Source organism: Astatotilapia calliptera, chromosome 3 (assembly GCF_900246225.1).
Source record: "Astatotilapia calliptera chromosome 3, fAstCal1.2, whole genome shotgun sequence".
Classification (NCBI taxonomy): Eukaryota; Metazoa; Chordata; class Actinopteri; order Cichliformes; family Cichlidae; genus Astatotilapia; species Astatotilapia calliptera.
In genome coordinates, this window is record NC_039304.1 from 22,692,433 (window position 1) to 22,713,716 (window position 21,284).

Genomic DNA, 21,284 nt, shown 5'->3' on the forward strand with positions numbered 1-21,284 from the left:
GAGACAGAAGTTAAGCTCTCCTTGCAACATGGCAAATTGAACCTCCCCCACCCTCATTCAGATCTGGCGTTTGGAACTATTTTGGTTTTCATGTGACGTATGACCCTGAAGGTAAGCGCGTCATGGACTAAAGTAAAACAGTATGTTGGATGTGCCACGCAGTGCTCAATTACATGGGTGGGAGCTAGTGTGTTAGCGCAGTTAGCTCGTTAACGTGTTGGCCGTCAATCAATCAATCAGTCTTTATTTATAAAGCACTTTTCATACAAAAAATGTAGCACAAAGTGCTTTACATAGTTAAAAGCAGCCCACCCCACCCTCCAACTCACTCCCCACACTCTCATTAACATAAATGATGTGAATACACACATATCCCCCCACACACACACACACGCGCACACTTAAAGAGTAAAAATTGGGCTGGGTTCGCATGAGCCAAGTGAGGAAACACTATAACAGGGAGCCGTCTGCACCGGGAGCCGGTCACAGACCGCAGCCTCCAGGCTGGGCACACAGCAGGAGGGAGGCCAAGGAGCCCCCCAGCCAGGCTGAGGGGACCCCCAGAGACCCAGCAGCCACGGTCGATCACAGCCCCGGTGCAGAGAGCCCCCTCCGAGGAAACACTGGAGATATGACACAATAGGATATGTACAGGGTAAAATGATAAAATAAATAAGAACGGGATACAATATAAATATAAATATAAATAGAGTAAGAAGATTAAAAAATGAATAAGAATAAAATCAATAAATATTAGGTAAAGTCTAAATTAATAATAGAATAACAGGATAGAATAAATAAGCATAAAATAAATAAACGCTAAGTAAAAGCTAAATTAAAAAGGTGGGTCTTGAGCCTGTTCTTAAAAACATGTACGTTCTCTGCGGCCCTGAGGTCCTCTGGCAGGCTGTTCCACAGACGAGGACCATACCACTGAAAAGCTGCCTCTCCGTGAGTATGTGTCCTGACTTTAGGGACAATCAAAAGGCCAGCACCAGAGGACCTCAGGGTCCGCGAGGGTTCATATGGTAAAAGCAGATCTGAGAGATAAGAAGGCCCAAGACCATTAAGACATTTAAAAAACCAATAAAAGAACTTTAAAATCGATCCTGAAACACACGGGGAGCCAATGCAGCGATTCTAAAACCGGTGTAATGTGGGCCCGCCCTCTGGTCTTCGTCAGCACACGAGCTGCCGAGTTTTGCAAAAGTTGTAAAGTTGAAATATTCTTCTTAGGAAGACCAGAGAGCAGGGCATTACAGTAATCAATGCGACTGGTAATAAAAGCATGCATCAACATCTCTGTGTTGGCCTGAGAGAGAATAGGGCGGACTCTGGCTATATTTTTTAGATGATAAAATCCAATTTTGGTTACATGTTTAATATGTGGGATAAAACCAAGCTCAGAGTCAAAAATAACACCCAGGTTTTTCACTTGTAGCGAAGGACATAGTGAAAATGCCTCTAATTTAGACAAGAGTTTCTCTCTCTGAGCCTCAGGACCGATGATTAAAACTTCAGTTTTGTCCTGGTTAAGCTGTAAAAAGTTTTCTGACATCCAAGATCTTATATCTAAAATACAGTTAAAAAGGGCATCCATTGGTCTGGTGTCATCAGGAGACACAGAGATGTACAGCTGCGTGTCATCAGCGTAACTGTGAAAGTTCACTCCATGCCTCCTGATGACACCGCCGAGAGGGAGTATATACAAATTAAAAAGTACAGGGCCTAGAACCGACCCTTGAGGCACACCACATGTCATTTTATGGATCTTAGAGGAGCATGTATCCATACTCACCATAAAAGTTCTGTCAGAGAGATAGGAAGTGAACCAGTTGTGTACAGCACCAGAGAGGCCCACCATGTGTTTAAGTCTGTTTAAAAGAATAGCGTGGTCTACTGTATCAAAGGCTGCGCTTAGATCCAGTAGCACCAGGACTGAGAGCATTTGGGAGTCCCAGTTACATCTAAGATCATTTAGAACCTTTAGGAGAGCAGTCTCTGTGCTGTGGTTCACCCTAAATCCAGACGGGAATATCTCCAGGATCTGTCTATCATTCAAAAAGTCATTAATCTGAGTAAAAACAAGTTTTTCTAAGATTTTACTTAAAAATGGTAAGTTGGATACAGGTCTGTAGTTATTAAAATCATTACAATCCAAATTGCTCTTCTTCAGAAGGGGCCTCACCACCGCCGTTTTAAAGGCAGCAGGGAAGACACCCAACTGAAGAGAGCAATTCATCATGTATAAAAGCTCAGCCTCAAAAAATCAAAAGTGTTTTAAAGAGTGAAGAAGGGATTGGATCTAAAAGACATGTGGTCCAGCCCCATGCACGGGCGATCCGCGGTAGCTCGTTAACGGAGATTTGCCGTGTTGTGGCGTTAACGTCATTTCAACGAGATTTACGCTGACAGCACTAGTGGGAACACAACAAATATGACTGCACATTTACACCGACATCATCCTAGTGCAAAGAGAAGTGGAAGCAGACAAAAACAACAAGCACGCATGCTACAAACTTTACCTGAGTCATTTAGACAGCCGTTAGCACATGATTCTCCTCATGAGGACCTGATATGTTTAATATGCTGCTGAGAATATAGCCCAGAAGAAGCGTATAGTATAGCTTTTATTTTGGAAAGAGCCATTTCTCTGTAATAAACTCTCTTTTCCAAAGATGAGTGATTCCTCAATCAGATACAGGGCTCGCAAAATCACTAGCCCGACGTCCCGGGGCTAGCGATTTTTCCAGTCGGGCTACCAAAATCTATCTCTGCCCTGCCCGTCGGCCTATCGTAGGAAGGAAAAATATATGTCAATGCTTTTGCATTCTTTCGGAAATGTAGCTGGGTAATTATGTCATTGGCATCGGTGAGCCACTGTCAATATGTGACATATTGAAATCGCATTTGAATTTGCGCTTGTTTTTTGCTTTCACTTTGCAATCGCGCGAACTGTGTATAGAGAGCGACAGCACTGATTGGTGAGTGATGATAATTTGCGCACCAATTCCTCTGACATCGTCTTATCAATCGTTAGCTTACTATGCAAACATGACAAGTGAAATCTCCCGCAGCAAGCTTAAACATGTGAGAGGTTGATCGCGCAGAGAATCGCTGAGCGTTATGTGAGTGCGTGTGTAAAAGCAGCAGGATATATATTGTAGCGGGTCAGGGCTGTTCGGGGTTCTGTTTGTACAGTTATGTTTTGTTTATGTTGCCATAGTGACGGGTGACGCCCTCTCGCTGCGACGGTGTGTCCTTCCGGGGTCAGAGGGCGCCCTGTGTGTTGTTGTTGTTGCTGTGCTGTTGCCGCGCTGAGCAGTTAGCTAGCGGCAGTGTTCTTCTGCAGATGTCAATAAACGGCTGTGCTCCCTGGCTAGCTCACGGGAAGCAAGACCAAACGATACCTCCGTCTCCTCCTTGTCTGAGCTCACCACAATATTTTAGTTCTGCTGAGCCAAATAAGACAGGTCAGGGTGAAGAAGTGACAGCCAAAGAAAAGCTTACCACAAAACGGAAAAGTTATGACAAATCAGACAATAAGGCAAAAAGAAAGTGCAGCTTTATGGTTTCATGGACAAAAGAATTTCTGTGGCTGCAATATGACAAGCGAAATAACCAGGGCTGCACATAAGTGGTCTGCAGGTGCGCATTCGCTGTCAAAATAAAAAACGGGAACAAGATAAGAAGTTGCAACGCGTGTTTGCATACATACGTCTCCCTCCTCTTTCTTGGGTTTCTGCTGCCTGAGGTATTCACTGAGCACTCGGTCAGTTGGGGCCATCTTCCCAATGTATTCTTGGATGTTCGTTGTCTCATCCTGGACTGTGGTGCTGACACTCACCAGTCCCCGGCCCCCTTCCTTCCGCTTAGCGTACAGCCTCAGGGTGCTGGACTTGGGGTGAAACTCTCCATACATGGTAAGGAGCTTTCTTGTCTTTATGTCAGTGGCTTCTATCTCCTCCTTTGGCCAGCCTATTACCCCAGCAGGGTACCTGATCACGGGCAGGGCGTACGTGTTGATGGCCCGGATCTTGTTCTTACCATTCAGCTGACTCCTCAGGACTTGCCTGACCCTCTGCAGGTACTTGGTGGTTGCAGCTTTTCTAGCGGCCTCTTCATTGTTCCCATTCGCCTCTATGTCTGCAATGTTGCCTTCTGGTAGTTCAATCCCCTCAGTTCTGACTACCTTCCCTCTCTTTGTTACCATCCGATAGGGCTGGGCGATATGACCCAAAATTCATATCTCGATATTTTTTAGCTGCATGGCGATATAAGATATATATCTCGATTTTTTTTTTAAAAGCCATAAGTTAAGAACAAAAAGAGAGTTCTTAGTCACACTGTGTCCCAGATGTCACACGGGCACTTTTCTTTACATACAGCGTAGATGTACATGAAGAAATTACTCAAAAATAAATTATCAGCATTTATTAAATAATCATGGTCCATAAATAAAAGAAAACAATGTTGTTTTTGTGCATAACAAAAAGCTCACAATTGTGCAGTCAAAATGTAAACTAATAGACGCTGAGCATAATAACAAAGAGACAGATTTCACAGCTGCACCACGTCTCTGAACAGGTGCCATTTGTGGTCCTTATAAACACACAGTACGGTAATATTACGTTGAAGCACAGTACGTATCACTCTGCGAGGCTCCTCCCCGGTAGCCGTAATCCTCCGACAATCCATCAAGCGGTGCAGCTCCGTAGCTTAGCAAAGTCATATTAGAACATTTTTTGACAGATTGCTGAGTGCTGTGTACCACATAAAATCGGTTCGCGGTCAGTAAGCACAACCAGAATTCATACATAAGGCGCACTGTCGAGTTTTGAGAAAATGAAAGGATTTTAGGCCGTGCAGCCCCTCCGGGCTGCATGTCGTTAGCACGGTTAGCTCGTTAGCTCGCTAACACGTTGACGCCGTCCAGCCCCACGCACGGGGCGATCCGCGGTAACTCGCTAACGGAGATTTTCCGCTTTCATCTTGTCATTGCCTGCAGGTGAAGCTATGGGGGAGGGGGAGTTGTGTTCAGTGAAGGAGAGACAAAAGTGGACGAAAGAGAGGCAAACCTGCGGCTCCACAACGTAACATAGACTATATCGATATAAACGATATTGTCACATCTTATATCTCGTATGAAAATATATCGATATTTTTAAAAAACTCGATATATCGCCCAGCCCTACCATCCGACTACACTTCTCCAGTCCGAACGACATTCCAATGTCATTGCTGTATAGCCTGGTAGTGTGGATCAGTGAATCGATGTCTCGTTCACTCTTGGCATACAGCTTGATGTCATCCATGTACAGGAGGTGGCTGACAACTGCTCCGTTCCGTAGTCGGTATCCGTAGCCAGTCTTGTTAATGATCCCACTGAGGGGGTTCAGGCCTATGCAGAACAGCAGTGGGGACAGAGCATCTCCTTGGTAGATCCCACACTTGATGGTGACTTGTGCTATGGGCTTGGAGTTGGCCTCTAGTGTTGTGCGCCACATCCCCATTGAGTTCCTGATGAAGGCTCTTAGGGTCCCATTGATCTTGTACAATTCTAGGCATTCCAGTATCCAGCTGTGGGGCATTGAGTCATAGGCCTTCTTGTAATCAATCCAGGCAGTGCACAGGTTGGTCAGTCTGGTCTTGCAGTCTCGGCTGACTGTTCTGTCTACCAGTAGCTGGTGTTTTGCGCCTCTGGTATTCTTGCCAATTTCTTTCTGTGTCCCGCTCATGTATTGACCCATGTGCCTGTTCATCTTAGCCGATATGATGCCTGACAGGAGCTTTCATGTAGTACTGAGGCAGGTTATTGGTCGGTAGTTGGAGGGGACCGGTCCCTTCTTGGGGTCCTTGGGGATCAGGACCGTCCGACCTTCAGTTAGCCATTCCGGGTGTCTCTCGTTAACTAGCAGCTGGTTCATTTGTGCTGCCAGACGCTCGTGGAGTGCAGTCAGCTTCTTTAGCCAGTAGGCGTGAACCATGTCGGGCCCTGGTGCTGTCCAACTCTTCATACTGGAGACCCTTTCTTGGATATCTGCCACTGTGATGGTTACTGGACCCTGTTCAGGGAGGTCGCTATGGTCTGCCCTCAGATCCACTAGCCACTGAGCATTGCCGTTATGGGTTGCGTCCTTCTCCCATATGCTCTTCCAGTATTGCTCCGTCTCCAGCCTTGGTGGTGCTGTTCTCTTATTATTATTATTGTTCCCTTGCCACTGAGAGTACACCTTTGCTGGTTCTGTGGAGAACAGCTGGTTTATTCTCCTGCCTTCTATCTCTCTGGTGTACCTCCTCAAGCGGCTGGCCAAGGCTGTGAGTCTTTGTTTCCAAGGCCTCAGGTATGGACAGCTTGCTGTATTTCTTATGCATCTTCTTTGCCGCACCTTTCTGCAACTCCGTTAGTTGGCTAACCTCCCTCCGTGCTACTTTGATCTTGCCCTCTAGCCTCCTTCTCCATGAAGGGTACTGCCCCTTGTGGCTGTTCAACTTGTAGCCAAGCATCTCACTGATCACTGCTGCCGTATTGTAGATCAGCGCAGACATATATATATATATATATATATATATATATATATATATATATATATATATATATATATATATATATATATATATATATATATATATATATATATATATATATATATACATGGTGAAAAGTTTAATTCAGTCTTAAGAAATGCTACTAGACATGTTTGCTGAGAAAATTGTTTTTCAACAGATAAAGCCCGTCCTGTCCTCACTGTGTCTCCATCATGGCTGAGTCCTGGAGCCTCAGTAACTCTGAACTGTGAGGTTGAACATCCATCTGCAGGATGGCACATCTACTGGTATAAAGCTGTTCCTGATCTATCAGAGAAATCCTCCAGTTATGAGCTGCTACCTGATGGCAATAGGACTGCAAACAACTCCTACATCATTCATGGACAGACACACACAGCAGGGTATGCGTGCAGAGCTGGAAGAGGAGACCCAGAGTATCACACTGATCACAGTCAACCAAAATTTGTCTGGTCTGCAGGTCAGTTTGATTCTGTTTATCATCACAATAAACCAATTTTATGTCAACTCTTTTCACCAAAAATCAGCTCATTAAAATTCAATAACGACAATTTAATGTCTGTGTATATTGAATATTTCCATTTTTATTTATGATCAAACTGAATTTCTTTGTTTCTTTTCATTATTTTTGCACTTGTATAATGTGATAATATGGAAACAACTATTTTTTTAAACGTTTTTTGTTCTTTGCAATGAGTATTTTTATTTTGGATATTTAAATTCATTTTATTTTTTATAGTCATTATTTCGCACATAGGATTTGGATAAATAGGGTACATTTTCATCACGATATTTTGAATCCTAACATCTGTGAGCTTTGTCTCTTCACTGCATGTTGTTTCCAGATGTTCATTCAGCAGCGTCTCTCACAGTGAGTCCTGACAGAGTGCAACACTTCACCTCTGACTCTGTCTCACTGACCTGTGAGGGAAAGTTCGCTGAGTGGAGAGTGAGAAAGTTCTCTGAGGACGGCCGACTGTACTCTGACTGTAGGAGAATGACTGGATCCACATGTAACATCAACACATCAAAGTCAGATATTGCAGTGTACTGGTGTGAGTCTGGATCAGGAGAGTTCAGCAGTGCAGTCAACATCACTGTTCATGGTATGTTTTTACACACATTTCCTTAACTGCTTTTTTTTTCCATTTCAACCATTTAGAAGACACATATTGTGAATATTTATCCAATTTTCCCTCTGAATGTTACAGAATTCTGTGCGACACAATGGCAGTTTTAGGTATATCTACAAAGTAACTTTATTGATTGAAACAAATTACATCCAAATTTTAGCCAGTGCCAGATTTTACATTTCAAAGATTTTTTTTTCTTTTAACATACAATATTTCATTCACCATTTTTACACAACTTTACAGCCCTTTAGCATGTCATATAAAAACCCGAATTTAAATGGTTTAGTCTTACTTAATAATAAGGTTACATAATATATGTTTCACAGCATTCTTTGTAAGCAAAGACATGTTTCCTTAAAAAATCTGACTCTTTTTACCCTATAAACAAAAAAATGTGACCTTCCCAAAAACTGCTATTATATTTTTTTTCCACTTTAAATGACTCAGTCTTTTAAAATTACTTTAGCTTAAAATATACATTTAAAAAAAGTAATTGTAATTCTTTTTATTTAAGGTCTGTTTGTTTAAGTATGTATATTTAGGTCCACTGTTTTTTTTTTGATCAAAAAACAAAAAAACAAACAAAAACAAAATAATTTCTATAAACTAAGGAGCTTGGAAAGAATAGCATCTAGACTTCTCTAAGTTGATTGAAGAGGTTTCACCTCTCATCCGAGAAGCTTCTACAGTTCTAGGGTCAAATGGTGGAGAGTCCCACCATCCCATGTCTTCAAGCAACTTAAACAAGTCCAGACGCTTTTCTTTCCAAGCTCCTTAGACTACGATGACCTGGATGACTGAGAACCTTCATAGACATATTCTATAAACTACATTTCAAGAAGTCTTTGGTTATTATTTTCATTAGGTCCTAAGTTGGCTGAATGATTGGCAACAACATTGACCCATTCATGTTTTCTCTAATGTCATATTTTGTATTTTTTTTTTTTAAATTGACATTCGTGATCCTAAAGACCTAAAGATCCTAAAAACTGCTGTAAAAATTATTTTATAGTAATGTGGAGGTAAACAAACATGACATAAGAGACCTCACTTCTCACTCCAACTTTATTCTTCGCCTGAGAACTGACAAAACTGACTGCTTTCCCGGTGGGGGACAAGACTGGCATGGGCGGTCAGGACAAGCTGAAGACAACTCAAGCTCCACCGGGTGGGGGTGGGTGCTCCTGGAGGAAAAAGCAGTCTGTCAGCCCGGAATATCAAAATCTTTGTCTGTGTAAAACAGAAATGTTACTTCCTTAAAATCTAGAAATACCAGTATTCAATGGCCATAATGCATATAAAATCAAAATTCTCAAAATACTACTCTAACACGTTAGTAAATCTGTAGATTAATATAACGCCATTTTAGTGCAGCATTTCCCACACAATTTTCTCCTTTTTGTATGTATTGTGACTTCCTTTTTAGCTTCTATTTATTCTATTATTCTATAGCTTCTATTTAATCAGCGATTATGATCATAAAACAGCAACAATATCTATTTTAATATAGCTCTTACATGTGTGTTTAGCTTTAAATTCTGGCGTAAATGACAGTGCATCACTTGGTACATCTAGGGTTATGATTTAAAATATCTTTAACCATGGCTTACAATTAACAAAGTATTTACAAAAGCTCTCTTGACCTTTAGAGTTTTGCTCAACCAACTGGTAGAGCACATTTTCAGGCCCTATATCTAACTGAGGCTTTCACTGAAATTGACCTACCTTATTGAATCTTTTCTACCAATTGGTTTACATCTGTAATGCCAAAAAATCCACCAGAAGGCACTGTGAATGTAAACGGTTGGCTCTTCTTATCACTCTCCCAACCAGGAAGTCAGAAACAAAAAATCATCCAACATATTTTGAGTGTTTTTGATGAAACTAAGGTAGGAAGATATAATTTTTTGATATATGATAGTGTTAGAGGACTTACTAAACAGATGTATGTCACTTGAAAGCATTAAAAATGTGAAATTAAATGTTTAATCATTTAAACATGATTGCCCAACCAAACGGCTGATTTGTCACTTTATGGTGCTAATGCTAACAAAACTTAATGTTATTATAATTCATTATTTGTCATAATATCAGACCACTATTCCCATTTTGTTTATCCATTGCTGTTGATAAATCCCATTAAGTGTTAGCACAGCAAGAATATGCTGAAATAATTTCCTCAGTAAGTAATTTTTGTAACTTTCTGAGTTAACATTAGTAAATACTGTAAAAATCAAGAGTAACATGTGGAAATCACAAATATCACAACTAATTACCTTTTAACCAAAGTACAGTAGCTGGTAAATAAATTTTTCTGAGAAGTCAAAATTATAATTTCATTCTGTACATACGATAATTTTTAACCCTACAACTGTTTACAACTTGCATAGTTCCCATTTCTGTATAGCTGTATATCTCAGATTCCTGTAAAGTTATTTATTTCATATTCTGTATAGTTTTTCATATTTATATCCTGTCCATATCCTGTCCATAGCTTGTACTCACTACAGCCTGTACATACTTATAGTTATAGAATATTCACAACATACTTCATACCGTGTACATTATAACATAATAGACCCATTTCTGTAATATACTTACATATCTATATTATTGCTAATATATATTGTAATATATCTATATCACTAAGCACTTCTGGATGGATGCAAACTAGAGCTGGGCGATAGAACGATAACGATATGTATCGCAATATAACTTTTTCTCGATAGAAAAATTAAACTATCGCGATAGACCTCGCCGCTCTTGTCCTCTTAAAAAAAATAAAAAATAAAAAAGAGAACAGCCAATCCAAATTAAGTAGCGCAGAGCCGAACCAATCACAGCCGCAGCGTCACGTCACGTGTCAAAAATACCCGTGTACGTGTGGACGTAGCCTCAGTCTCTGACTGGAAGCGCTAATTCGTCATTCGGCTTTTGTCAGACTAAAGTAACTGTTAAAATTGTTTGAAAAGCTAAGCTATACAACAAGGAGAGATTGAGAATTTCCTTTTAGTTCTCAGTTTATTTGATATTGACAAAAGTTAGTCAGTTTTGTCTGTTCTTCTGTAAAACAAAGATTTATTTTTGGAATTAATATTTTGTTTCTAAGTGGAATTGACAATTTAGTAGTCTGTTTCGTTTGTTCTATTTTGAAACTTAAACGCTTTAGCGGCTGCCTTTTGTGTAGTTTGCAATATTTGCCTTTATTTATCTGAAAAAGTCTCATGTTCCTTAAGTACATCTACCCTGTTGAACTTATTATGGGAAATAAATATTTAAATAAAAACAAGCTGCTGATTATTTCACATTTTACTTGTGAGCAACGGCACATTTAAATCTTACAAATATAGTTATTTGGCTTATATCGTGATAGATATCGTTATCGCCTGAAATGAAAAAAACATATCGTGATATGAAAAAATCTTATATCGCCCAGCTCTAGTAGGGCACAGTCCCTCTTGTAGATCAGGTATTCAAGTCAGGGATGTATGTTTAACTTGTCTTATACAGGTGTAATAGCATATCAGAAAGCTTAATTCCTCCCATATGCTAATTATATACAGGGATGAGTGATGGGCATGGAATGGTGATCTTTGCATTGGACTCTTTGCTCCACCGTTTGACCGATATAAGAGGCTTGAACCCACAGGCATTCTTTAGAAGGTTGACACATTTGCTGTCAGACCATTTTACTGGAATCAGACCTTCACCAGACCTGTAATAACAGGCTCCATGGCCCTTCTTCATCAGGTCTTTGTCTGCCATCAGGGGAGCTCCACCGGTGCAGTTTGGTCATAGAGTACCAATGCACCTGACACCGAAGGAGGTGTGCAAGTTCTGGACCAAGCTGAAACTTGTGAAGAGCTGAGGTTCTTTTATGGGTTTGCTTAGTGTTTTTTACAACTTTGGCCCCTTAGAGGTAGCTTCTGTTCCTTGTCACTGAGGGGAGCATTGAAGAATGTAGATCCCCCTTGATACAGCAGCAAGTCATGGATGATGCCAGATGAACTTGCTTGGCAAAACCATTTAAAGCCCCACTCATCTGGTTTGTTGGCAATATACTGGTGGAGATAAGATAAGATAAGATAAGATAAGATAACCTTTATTAGTCCCACACGTGGGAAATTTGTTTTGTCACAGCAGGAAGTGGACAGTGCAAAAGTTATGAGGCAATTAGAATACAATAAGAATAAATACAGTACACAACTGTACAGAATAGAATAAAATAAAATACTATATACAGTAGAATAAAATAAAATAAATATACAATAAGATAAAAATAGAATACAAATATAAATACTATATACAACTGAGTAAAAATACAACGATGACAGAAAGGATTATTGCACTTAGTATTATTGCATATGTATGGATGTGTGTGCTTGATCAGTTAAAGTCTTTATTATGGAGTCTGACAGCAGTGGGGAGGAAAGACCTGCGAAATCTCTCCGTCCCACACCGTGGGTGCCGCAGTCTCCCACTGAAGGAGCTGCTCAGTGCTGTCACAGTCTGCTGCATGGGGTGGGAGATGTTGTCCAACAGGGATGACAGCTTAGCCGCCGTTCTCCTGTCACTCACCACCTCCACTGGGTCCAGAGGGCATCCTAGAACAGAGCTGGCCCTTCGGATCAGCCTGTTCAGTCTCTTCCTGTCCCCAGCAGAGATGCTGCCGCCCCAGCAGACCACACCATAAAAGATAGCAGAAGCCACAACAGAGTCATAGAAGGTCTTCAGGAGTGGGCCCTCCACTCCAAACGACCTGAGTCTCCGCAGCAGGTACAGCCTGCTCTGCCCTTTCCTGTAGAGGGCGTCTGAGTTATGAGTCCAGTCCAGTCTATTGTTCAGATGAACACCAAGGTACCTGTAGCTGTCCACAGCCTCAATGTCCATACCTTGGATGTTCAGTGGTTGCAGTGGAGAATGCTTGTGCCTGCGGAAGTCTACCACCAGTTCCTTGGTTTTACTGGCGTTGATCTGGAGGTAGTTCAGCTGGCACCAGTCCACAAAGTCTTGGGTCAGACCTCTGTACTCCTTGTCGTCCCCATCAGTGATGAGGCCGACTATTGCAGAGTCATCAGAGAACTTCTGCAGGAAGCACTGGGTGGAATTGTGGGAGAAGTCTGCAGTGTAGATGGTGAAGAGGAACGGAGCCAGAACCGTTCCCTGTGGGGCCCCCGTACTGCAGACGACCCTGTCCGACACACAGCCCTGAGTCCTCACATACTGTGGTCGGTCGGTGAGGTAGTCCAGGATCCAGGTAGTGAGGTGATGGTCCACTCCAGAGTTCACCAGCTTGTCCTTTAGAACCGAGGGAAGAATGGTGTTGAAGGCACTGGAGAAATCAAAGAACATGATTCTCACAGTGCTTCCAGCGGTCTCCAGGTGAGCGAGGGAACGATGTAGGAGGTGAATGACGGCATCATCCGCTCCAATGCCAGGCTGGTAGGCAAACTGAAGTGGGTCCAGTGATGAGCTTATTAGGCGCCGAAGCTGAGCCAGGACCAACCGCTCCAGGGTCTTCATCAGGTGGGATGTCAGAGCCACCGGCCTGTAGCTGTTGAGGTCCTTGGGGCGTGAAGTCTTTGGCACTGGTACAACACAGGAGGTTTTCCAGAGCTGCCAGCCCTGTTGGCTTCATATGAAACCATGACCTCAAACACACTGTGGTTGAAGGTGGATGGTATCATGAGTGTCATGCCACAAGACCATGTGATTTTTAGCCATATAATTGTTTAGCGTCCATATAGTACTTATTAATAGAATTAGAATAGAATTCAACTTTATTGTCATTGCACATGCACAGGTACAGGGCAACGAAATGCAGTTTGCATTAGAGCAGGGCGATATGGCCAAAAATATTTATCACGATATATATTTGAAAATTTGCGATAACGATATAACCGACGATACAATTGATGCGAGACAAAATACAACTCCACAACATTACTAGCGCAAAAAGACAACCTTCCATTTATTTTCACTTAAACAAGAAGCTGGTTTTTATGTACATTAAAGCTTTATAAAAATGTAACAGTGCAAATGCAAATTCCTTGCTGAAAGTTTAACCAAAAGGCATTTCCAGTAGAAATGGGCTGACATATCCTGAGCATAACCATGTATAATATCCACTGAAGTTAAAAAGAGGTGCTTTGCAACATTAAACTGCAGTGTGCAGTACGTATTTTTCGGACCATAAGGTGCACGGGATTATAAGGCACATTAAGCGAAACAAAGCAGTCAGATAAATCAAACTTTATTAAACTCATTCTTCTTGCTTCCTCCACTTCTGTACCATTGATTTATTAATGAATGAATTCTGCTCTATTCCCATGTTGTTGCAGTATATTAATGACTAACCTTGTATTGTGGATGGATTATCTCAGTTGTTCTCCTGACTGAAAATTGGTCCGTTTACAGCATCCTGCCATGCGATTGCATTTGTCTCTAACTATCAGGAACTTTAACGTTAACTTTTATAAGTGGAAAAGTGTTAGTGTTTGTCCTCCAGCTTCACTGTTTATGTTATGCTAACATAGCTGTGTCGCTAGCGATCAGGTAGCACATCATTATATACCAGCTAGCCCAACTTCAGTAACCCTACAAACGTCACTGCTGTTTAGTTTCCTGTCTTCATTTATGTTGGACGTGATAGCAGAGCTGTACGTTTGAATTTTTCCAGAAATCTCTCAGTCAGAACATGCAATATCATGCTTAGGTAACTAGCGAAACTAGCGAGCTAACTTCCGCTAGCTTCCTGCTAACTTCTAACTCTGTTAAATGTAATAAATTTTGTTTTCATAGATGCCTGGAAGTTAAACTTCATAGTTACACCTGGTAAAGCAGCAATGCTGATCGTTTTATTAAAGATGAAAGAATTTAGACAGTTTTTAACTCTCAGTGATGCTGCAGTGTTCGTTTGACCTGAAAAGACGGAATTTAGGACCCAGATTACTCCCAGATTTAAGAGCATCTTAGTCCGACAAATACGACAATAATGACGGCCGCTTGCATGTTCTGCAAAAAAATGTGCTTTGTCGTGTATCTGACGGACAAACACCAAACCCGTTCCACATCACTGAAGTTGCACCATTTTTACAAACCAATTCTGGTTCATCTGTTTCACTCAACAATCGGCCATGTGCGTATGAAAACAAAGGCACTGCACATGCGCGTTTTACTCATTCTATCGCGATATTTCATTTTCCTATCGTTGCCTAACATTATACCGGTATTACCGTGAACAGTATAATATGGCCCAGCCCTAGTATCCAATGCCCTGGATAGTTTTTGTTATTAATTGAATTATAATTTGGCCCTTTATTTGATTTTTCTTTACAACTGTATTATCTACTGTACTTGTATTTGCATGACATTTCATACGTTAACCATTAAGTGACATCTCAACCATTTAGTAGAGATCAATATTTTAAAAACTACAGGGTCTATTGAAAAAAAATATTGATTGTGGTTATTACTCACCCAAGTCAATAAGAAATGCAAAGAGAATTTTTTTTTTCCATTGCTTTTTTCTTGGTGTGGACCTCAAAGGGTTAACATACTCACAACTATTTTAACTATTAAAAACTACTATTATAATCGAACCCAATTAATTTGTACTGGTTTGTGCGGTTATTTGTAAGCAACAAAACAGAAAATAGTTTTTAAATATTCAGGATTGGAAATCAGAGATTGATTTTAAAAGCCATTTGTAGCATTTGTGCAATCTATTCTTATCTCTTCCTATATTATGTCTTCTTTCTTTTTTCTTTTCTTTTCTAAAAGTGTGCACCAGCTGATGTGACTGAAACAATTGTGTGTGATTGTTTCACAGATGATGGTAATGGTCCAATCCTGGTGAGTCCTGTTCATCCTGTGACTGAGGGAGCTTCTGTTAGTCTGAGCTGCAGTTTGAGAACACAAAAAATACTTTCCAATGTGTTTTTCTATCACAATGACAAACTTATTGAAAATGATCCCCGAGGGGAGCTGAAGATCTCTGCAGTGTCAAAGTCTGATGAAGGTTTCTACAAGTGTCAGTACTCAGGAAGAGAGTCAGCACAGAGCTGGATGTCAGTTAAAGGTGAGCAGGATCAAAACATTTGATGGAGTTTTTTTGTAAACCATTTTGATATTTGAGAACTAGCATGATTATCATTAAGTACAGTCATCATAAAGAATAAAGTGATGTGCTCTCCATAAAGAATGTTGGCTGTTTTGAAGTTTGAAGTCATTTGATTCTACTTTTGCAATTATCTTACCATTTTAAATGTTTTTTCTAATAATTATTATTATTTTATTTCTATTGTTGTTATTATTTCTTTGAATTTGCAGTAGGTGTGTTATGTCCTGAAAGCTCTTCTTTGCCTGTGTGGTTGATTGTTGGATTGGCTTGTGGAATCTCTGTCTTTATTATTGTCCTGCTCTCGTTTTATCACTTTAGAAAAAAAAAGGGTGAGACCTTTTCCTTGATTCAAACTTCAAAATTTAAATGTAAAGATAACTGCGACATTTATAACAGGGAATTTTATTTACATTAACAGCGAAACAATTGTCTTTTTTTACAGATTCAGGCTTCATCAGGTTGGTATTTTTTTTATTGTAGTAAATATATTTATTAACCTGCAATGCATGCGTTCATCAGACTTTTTGCATGTAATTGTTATGTTTTTATTATGCCATACAGTCCAATGACCACCACCAATCATGTAGTCAACCAGAGTGAAATTCACAAACACAACTGTCTTGACCATGGTCAGTTCTTCTTTAAGTTTCATTTACCCTTAACTCTAATTCTTTGCTTCAGTTTTTGGTCACCTGTTTTCAAAAGAATGTTATTTAAAATATATATTTAAAAATCAAAAGCTGTGAGAATGAAACTTTTTTCAGTTGAACTAAAGTAAAATGACAATAAACCAGATTTTTTTTTATACCTGATTGTATCCTTTATTACTTGATTGAAAAAATCTACAAAGGTTATTGTTGTATATTAATTACACATACTATAACACCATTATGACTATGCTGCCCTCACGACATGTGATCATGTGAAGCTAGACAGCTAGCGAACAAAATAGACTAGATCTTCCACACAAGGCTTGCTTTTCTTGCTTTTCATGAAGATCCTTTAAAACCTTATCCTCTCTCAAGGCTTCTCCTTGCTATTTCTTATTTGTAACTGAAATATACAGAAAGTGAAAATAAATTGCTAGCTAATACACATCTTAATGACAAACTTAAAGATTAGCCTAGCTTAACACGTGCGTTACATTAGCATCGCAGTTCACTCCAGGTAAACACATATAAAGGTTGTTTCTGAACACATTAATACTCACAAAGACGAACGTTTTCCAAGGTACAAGCGTGTAGGGCACTCTTAGCGTGTACATGAACTCGTTCACTCTTTTAATACTGCCGAAGCACTTTTCACAGGATTAACGGAGAAAATACGTCAAAGATAGGTTAATGATCAGAGCGCTCCCTCGCTCCACAAAGATCACTTGTGATAACGATGACTCACTCTGAGCAAATTTCGAACCCAGACATTTTAACTGTTTTTAACATGAATCACTTATAATATTTCTTAACTTTGAACTTATTTATCACCTTGCTTATGTAACTTAATCAGACTATGCACTAACTACTGACTTTTGACCAAAAGGCATAACAATGAATCAGTAACCCATGTGGGAAAAAAACTGGAGATGATTTAATATATAAAGTAGTTACAAATAAAGCTATCTTCTTGTTGTTAGTATTTTTATTTTTGTTTCTCTAATTTAAGGAAACTAATTCCATGTGATATATTTGCATTACAGGTGCAGGTGAAATACACGATGTTACATACTCTGTAATTCAGCTTAAACATGTTGGAAAAAAGAGTGAGTATGTAAAAAAAACATTGAACATGAATATATAATTTTTCATAATTGAGAAAGTTCAAATTATTAAAGTTTTTCATATGATTATCTAAACAGGGAAGCGTCATAAATCACAGGAGCATACTATTTACTCAGAGGTGAAGGTGGGAGTTGAAGGTAAAGTCATAACAGTCTCATTGTTTGCATTGCATGCAGTTTCAGGTCAGCTTAGCAGTTACCAAGCTTGGCTACTTTCATAGGATTAATAAATATTACCAGAGTTGAATCTTGCACACATCGAAGATCATTTGGATATTTTGGATATTATTACATTTGCCTGCTTTATATACAGTATTTTTCAACCAATTTGTGATTTATAGTTGCTTTCCATTTGTTTCTTAGATATATGCATGACAGATAAATAGCTTTTTCCTATGTTTTCACTCTCTATTCATATTCCTAGAATAAAATTTATTGGATTTTTTATTTTGCTGGTTGTTTGCAGGTTGTACATGAACTCATACATACTGTATGATATATATATATATATATATATATATATATATATATATATATATATATATATATATATATATATATTAGGGGTGCAACGATATACAAAATTCAGTTCGGTTCGATACTTTGGTGTCACGGTTCGATATTTTTTCGATACGAAAAAAAATTGTTCATGCCTTTTTAATTTGTCATTTATTAAAATTATAAATATATATTTTAACTCAAAAGTACAGTTTTTAAATTTAATGTTGCTGAAACAACAAAGTAATAAAAAAATATATATATATATCTGATTGAGGAATCACTCATCTTTGGAAAAGAGAGTTTATTACAGAGAAATGGCTCTTTCCAAAATAACAGCTATACTATACGCTTCTTCTGGGCTATATTCTCAGCAGCATATTAAACACATCCGGTCCCCATGAGGAGAATCATGTGCTAACGGCTGTCTAAATGACTCGGGTAAAGTTTGTAGCATGCGTGCTTGTTGTTTTTGTCTGCTTTCACTTGTCTTTGCACTAGCATGCTGTCGCCGTAAATGTGCAGTCATATTCGTTGTGTTCCCACTAGTGCTGTCAGCGTTAATCTGAAATGACGTTAATGCCACAACACGGCAAATCTCCGTTAACGAGCTACCGCGGATCGCCCCGTGCGTGGGGCTGGACGGCCAACACGTTAACGAGCTAACTGCGCTATCACACTAGTTCCCACCAATGTAATTGAGCATTGCGTGGCACATCAGACATACTGTTTTACTTTAGTCCATGACGCGCTTACCTTCAGGGTCATACGACGTTGCACCCCTAATAAATAAATATATATATATATATATATATATATATATATATATATATATATATATATATATATATATATATATATATATATATATATATATATATATATATATTTATTAGGGGTGCATATATATATATAAAACACCCAGCACGCCCCTGCGGGCGGTTTATCCTTCAAGCTCGGGTCCTCTACCAGAGGCCTGGGAGCTTGAGGGTCCTGCGCAGTATCTTAGCTGTTCCCAGGACTGCGCTCTTCTGGACAGAGATCTCCGATGTTATTCCCGGGATCTGCTGGAGCCACTCGCCTAGCTTGGGAGTCACCGCACCTAGTGCTCCGATTACCACGGGGACCACCGTTACCTTCACCCTCCACATCCTCTCGAGCTCTTCTCTGAGCCCTTGGTATTTCTCCAGCTTCTCGTGTTCCTTCTTCCTGATATTGCTGTCATTCGGAACCGCTACATCGATCACTACGGCCGTCTTCTTCTTTTTTTTCTACCACCACTATGTCCGGTTGGTTAGCCACCACCATTTTGTCCGTCTGTATCTGGAAGTCCCACAGGATCTTAGCTCGGTCATTCTCCACCACCCTTGGGGGCATCTCCCATTTTGACCTCGGGACTTCCAGGTTATACTCGGCACAGATGTTCCTGTACACTATGCCGGCCACTTGGTTATGGCGTTCCATGTATGCCTTGCCTGCTAGCATCTTGCACCCTGCTGTTATGTGCTGGATTGTCTCTGGGGCATCTTTACACAGCCTGCACCTGGGGTCTTGCCTGGTGTGATAGACCCCAGCCTCTATGGATCTTGTACTCAGAGCTTGTTCTTGTGCTGCCATGATTAGTGCCTCTGTGCTGTCTTTCAGTCCAGCTTTGTCCAGCCACTGGTAGGATTTCTGGATATCAGCCACCTCCTCTATCTGCCGGTGGTACATACCGTGCAGGGGCCTGTCCTTCCATGATGGTTCCTCGTCTCCCTCCTCTTTCTTGGGTTTCTGCTGCCTGAGGTATTCACTGAGCACTCGGTCAGTTGGGGCCATCTTCCCAATGTATTCTTGGATGTTCGTTGTCTCATCCTGGACTGTGGTGCTGACACTCAGCACCCAGCCCCCTTCCTTCCGCTTAGCGTACAGCCTCAGGGTGCTGGACTTGGGGTGAAACCCTCCATGCATGGTAAGGAGCTTTCTTGTCTTTATGTCAGTGGCTTCTATCTCCTCCTTTGGCCAGCCTATTACCCCAGCAGGGTACCTGATCACGGGCAGGGCGTACGTGTTGATGGCCCGGATCTTGTTCTTACCATTCAGCTGACTCCTCAGGACTTGCCTGACCCTCTGCAGGTAGTTGGTGGTTGCAGCCTTTCTAGCGGCCTCTTCATGGTTCCCATTTGCCTGCGGGATCCCCAGGTATTTGTAACTGTCCTCTATGTCTGCAATGTTGCCTTCTGGTAGTTCAATCCCCTCAGTATATATATATATATATATGAGAAAAAAAGAGGACGTTTTTATGTGGTTGATTATTTTTTGTTGTAAAAGGCTTCTTGGCAATTAAGTCTGTTAAATGGTCCCTTAAATGGTACCACATTTGTAAGGAAATTGCATTTGAGCAATAAAGCTGAGTATGCTGGTTGTGCCCATGAAAAACTACTACAGGGGCTGGCAGTCCGGTGACTGAGTGGGGCCTGATTAGTAGCGCCTGTGAGGATAGACTGCTACAGCTGTCAGTTGGTATCTGCACCAAGCATGTCACATTTGACTGATATTGCCCATGCAATAGGTCAACTTCAAGCTGGAGTTCCACAAAATGTTCCAGTGTTATTCAGATTTGGCCCTGGTACCATCTCCAAATTGAAGAGGAAGATCCTTGTAATGGAGGATGTCTTCCCAAAAAGATCACACCACAAGAAGACCGTTTCCTTACCCTGTCAGCACTCAGGAAACATCTTCTACAGATTTGCAGTTAAGGTTTGCAAAATGATATAACTGATAGCTCATTGTACCCAAAATAAATTTCACAGACCAAATCTCCAGTCTCATGGAGCTGCCAGGAGGCCCTGCCATAATTGTTCTTCACAATCAGGCCCACTTATACTGGTGTCAGCAACTTGTGCACTAGAACCTGAACATATGGAGGAAAGTTGTGTTCAGCAATGAGTCAAGATTCTACTTATGGATTATAGAGTCAAAGTGTTGAGAAGACACTAAGAGCACTATGCTATATGCTGGACTGACAGGGTAGAGCTAGTATGACGGTTTGGGAGCAACCTCTCCCTCAATGGAAAAACAAGTCTTTTCATCATTGGCGGTCATTTCAATGAAGAGAGATATCAAGATTAGAATGTGCAACTAGTACCTATCCTTTGCTCTCCGATGCATTCATCGGAGTATGAATGTGTGAATGAATGTAGGAAGCACT

General features: G+C 40.5%; 1 protein-coding gene across 3 annotated transcripts in view; it reads left to right on the forward strand.

The window, feature by feature from the left end:
* The window catches only part of LOC113018948 (obscurin-like), a 53,018-nt gene that overhangs the window by 25,634 nt on the left and 6,100 nt on the right, over window positions 1-21,284 (forward strand). For 2 of the 3 annotated variants that reach the window (XM_026162403.1, XM_026162405.1), the window contains 8 exons: window positions 6,728-7,027; window positions 7,413-7,673; window positions 15,532-15,780; window positions 16,032-16,151; window positions 16,265-16,280; window positions 16,384-16,451; window positions 17,516-17,578; window positions 17,675-17,734. In XM_026162403.1, the coding sequence (XP_026018188.1) occupies window positions 6,728-7,027; window positions 7,413-7,673; window positions 15,532-15,780; window positions 16,032-16,151; window positions 16,265-16,280; window positions 16,384-16,451; window positions 17,516-17,578; window positions 17,675-17,734 (1,137 nt within the window). The remainder of the gene's footprint in view (window positions 1-6,727; window positions 7,028-7,412; window positions 7,674-15,531; window positions 15,781-16,031; window positions 16,152-16,264; window positions 16,281-16,383; window positions 16,452-17,515; window positions 17,579-17,674; window positions 17,735-21,284) is intronic. The other variant, XM_026162404.1, reaches the window with a different exon arrangement.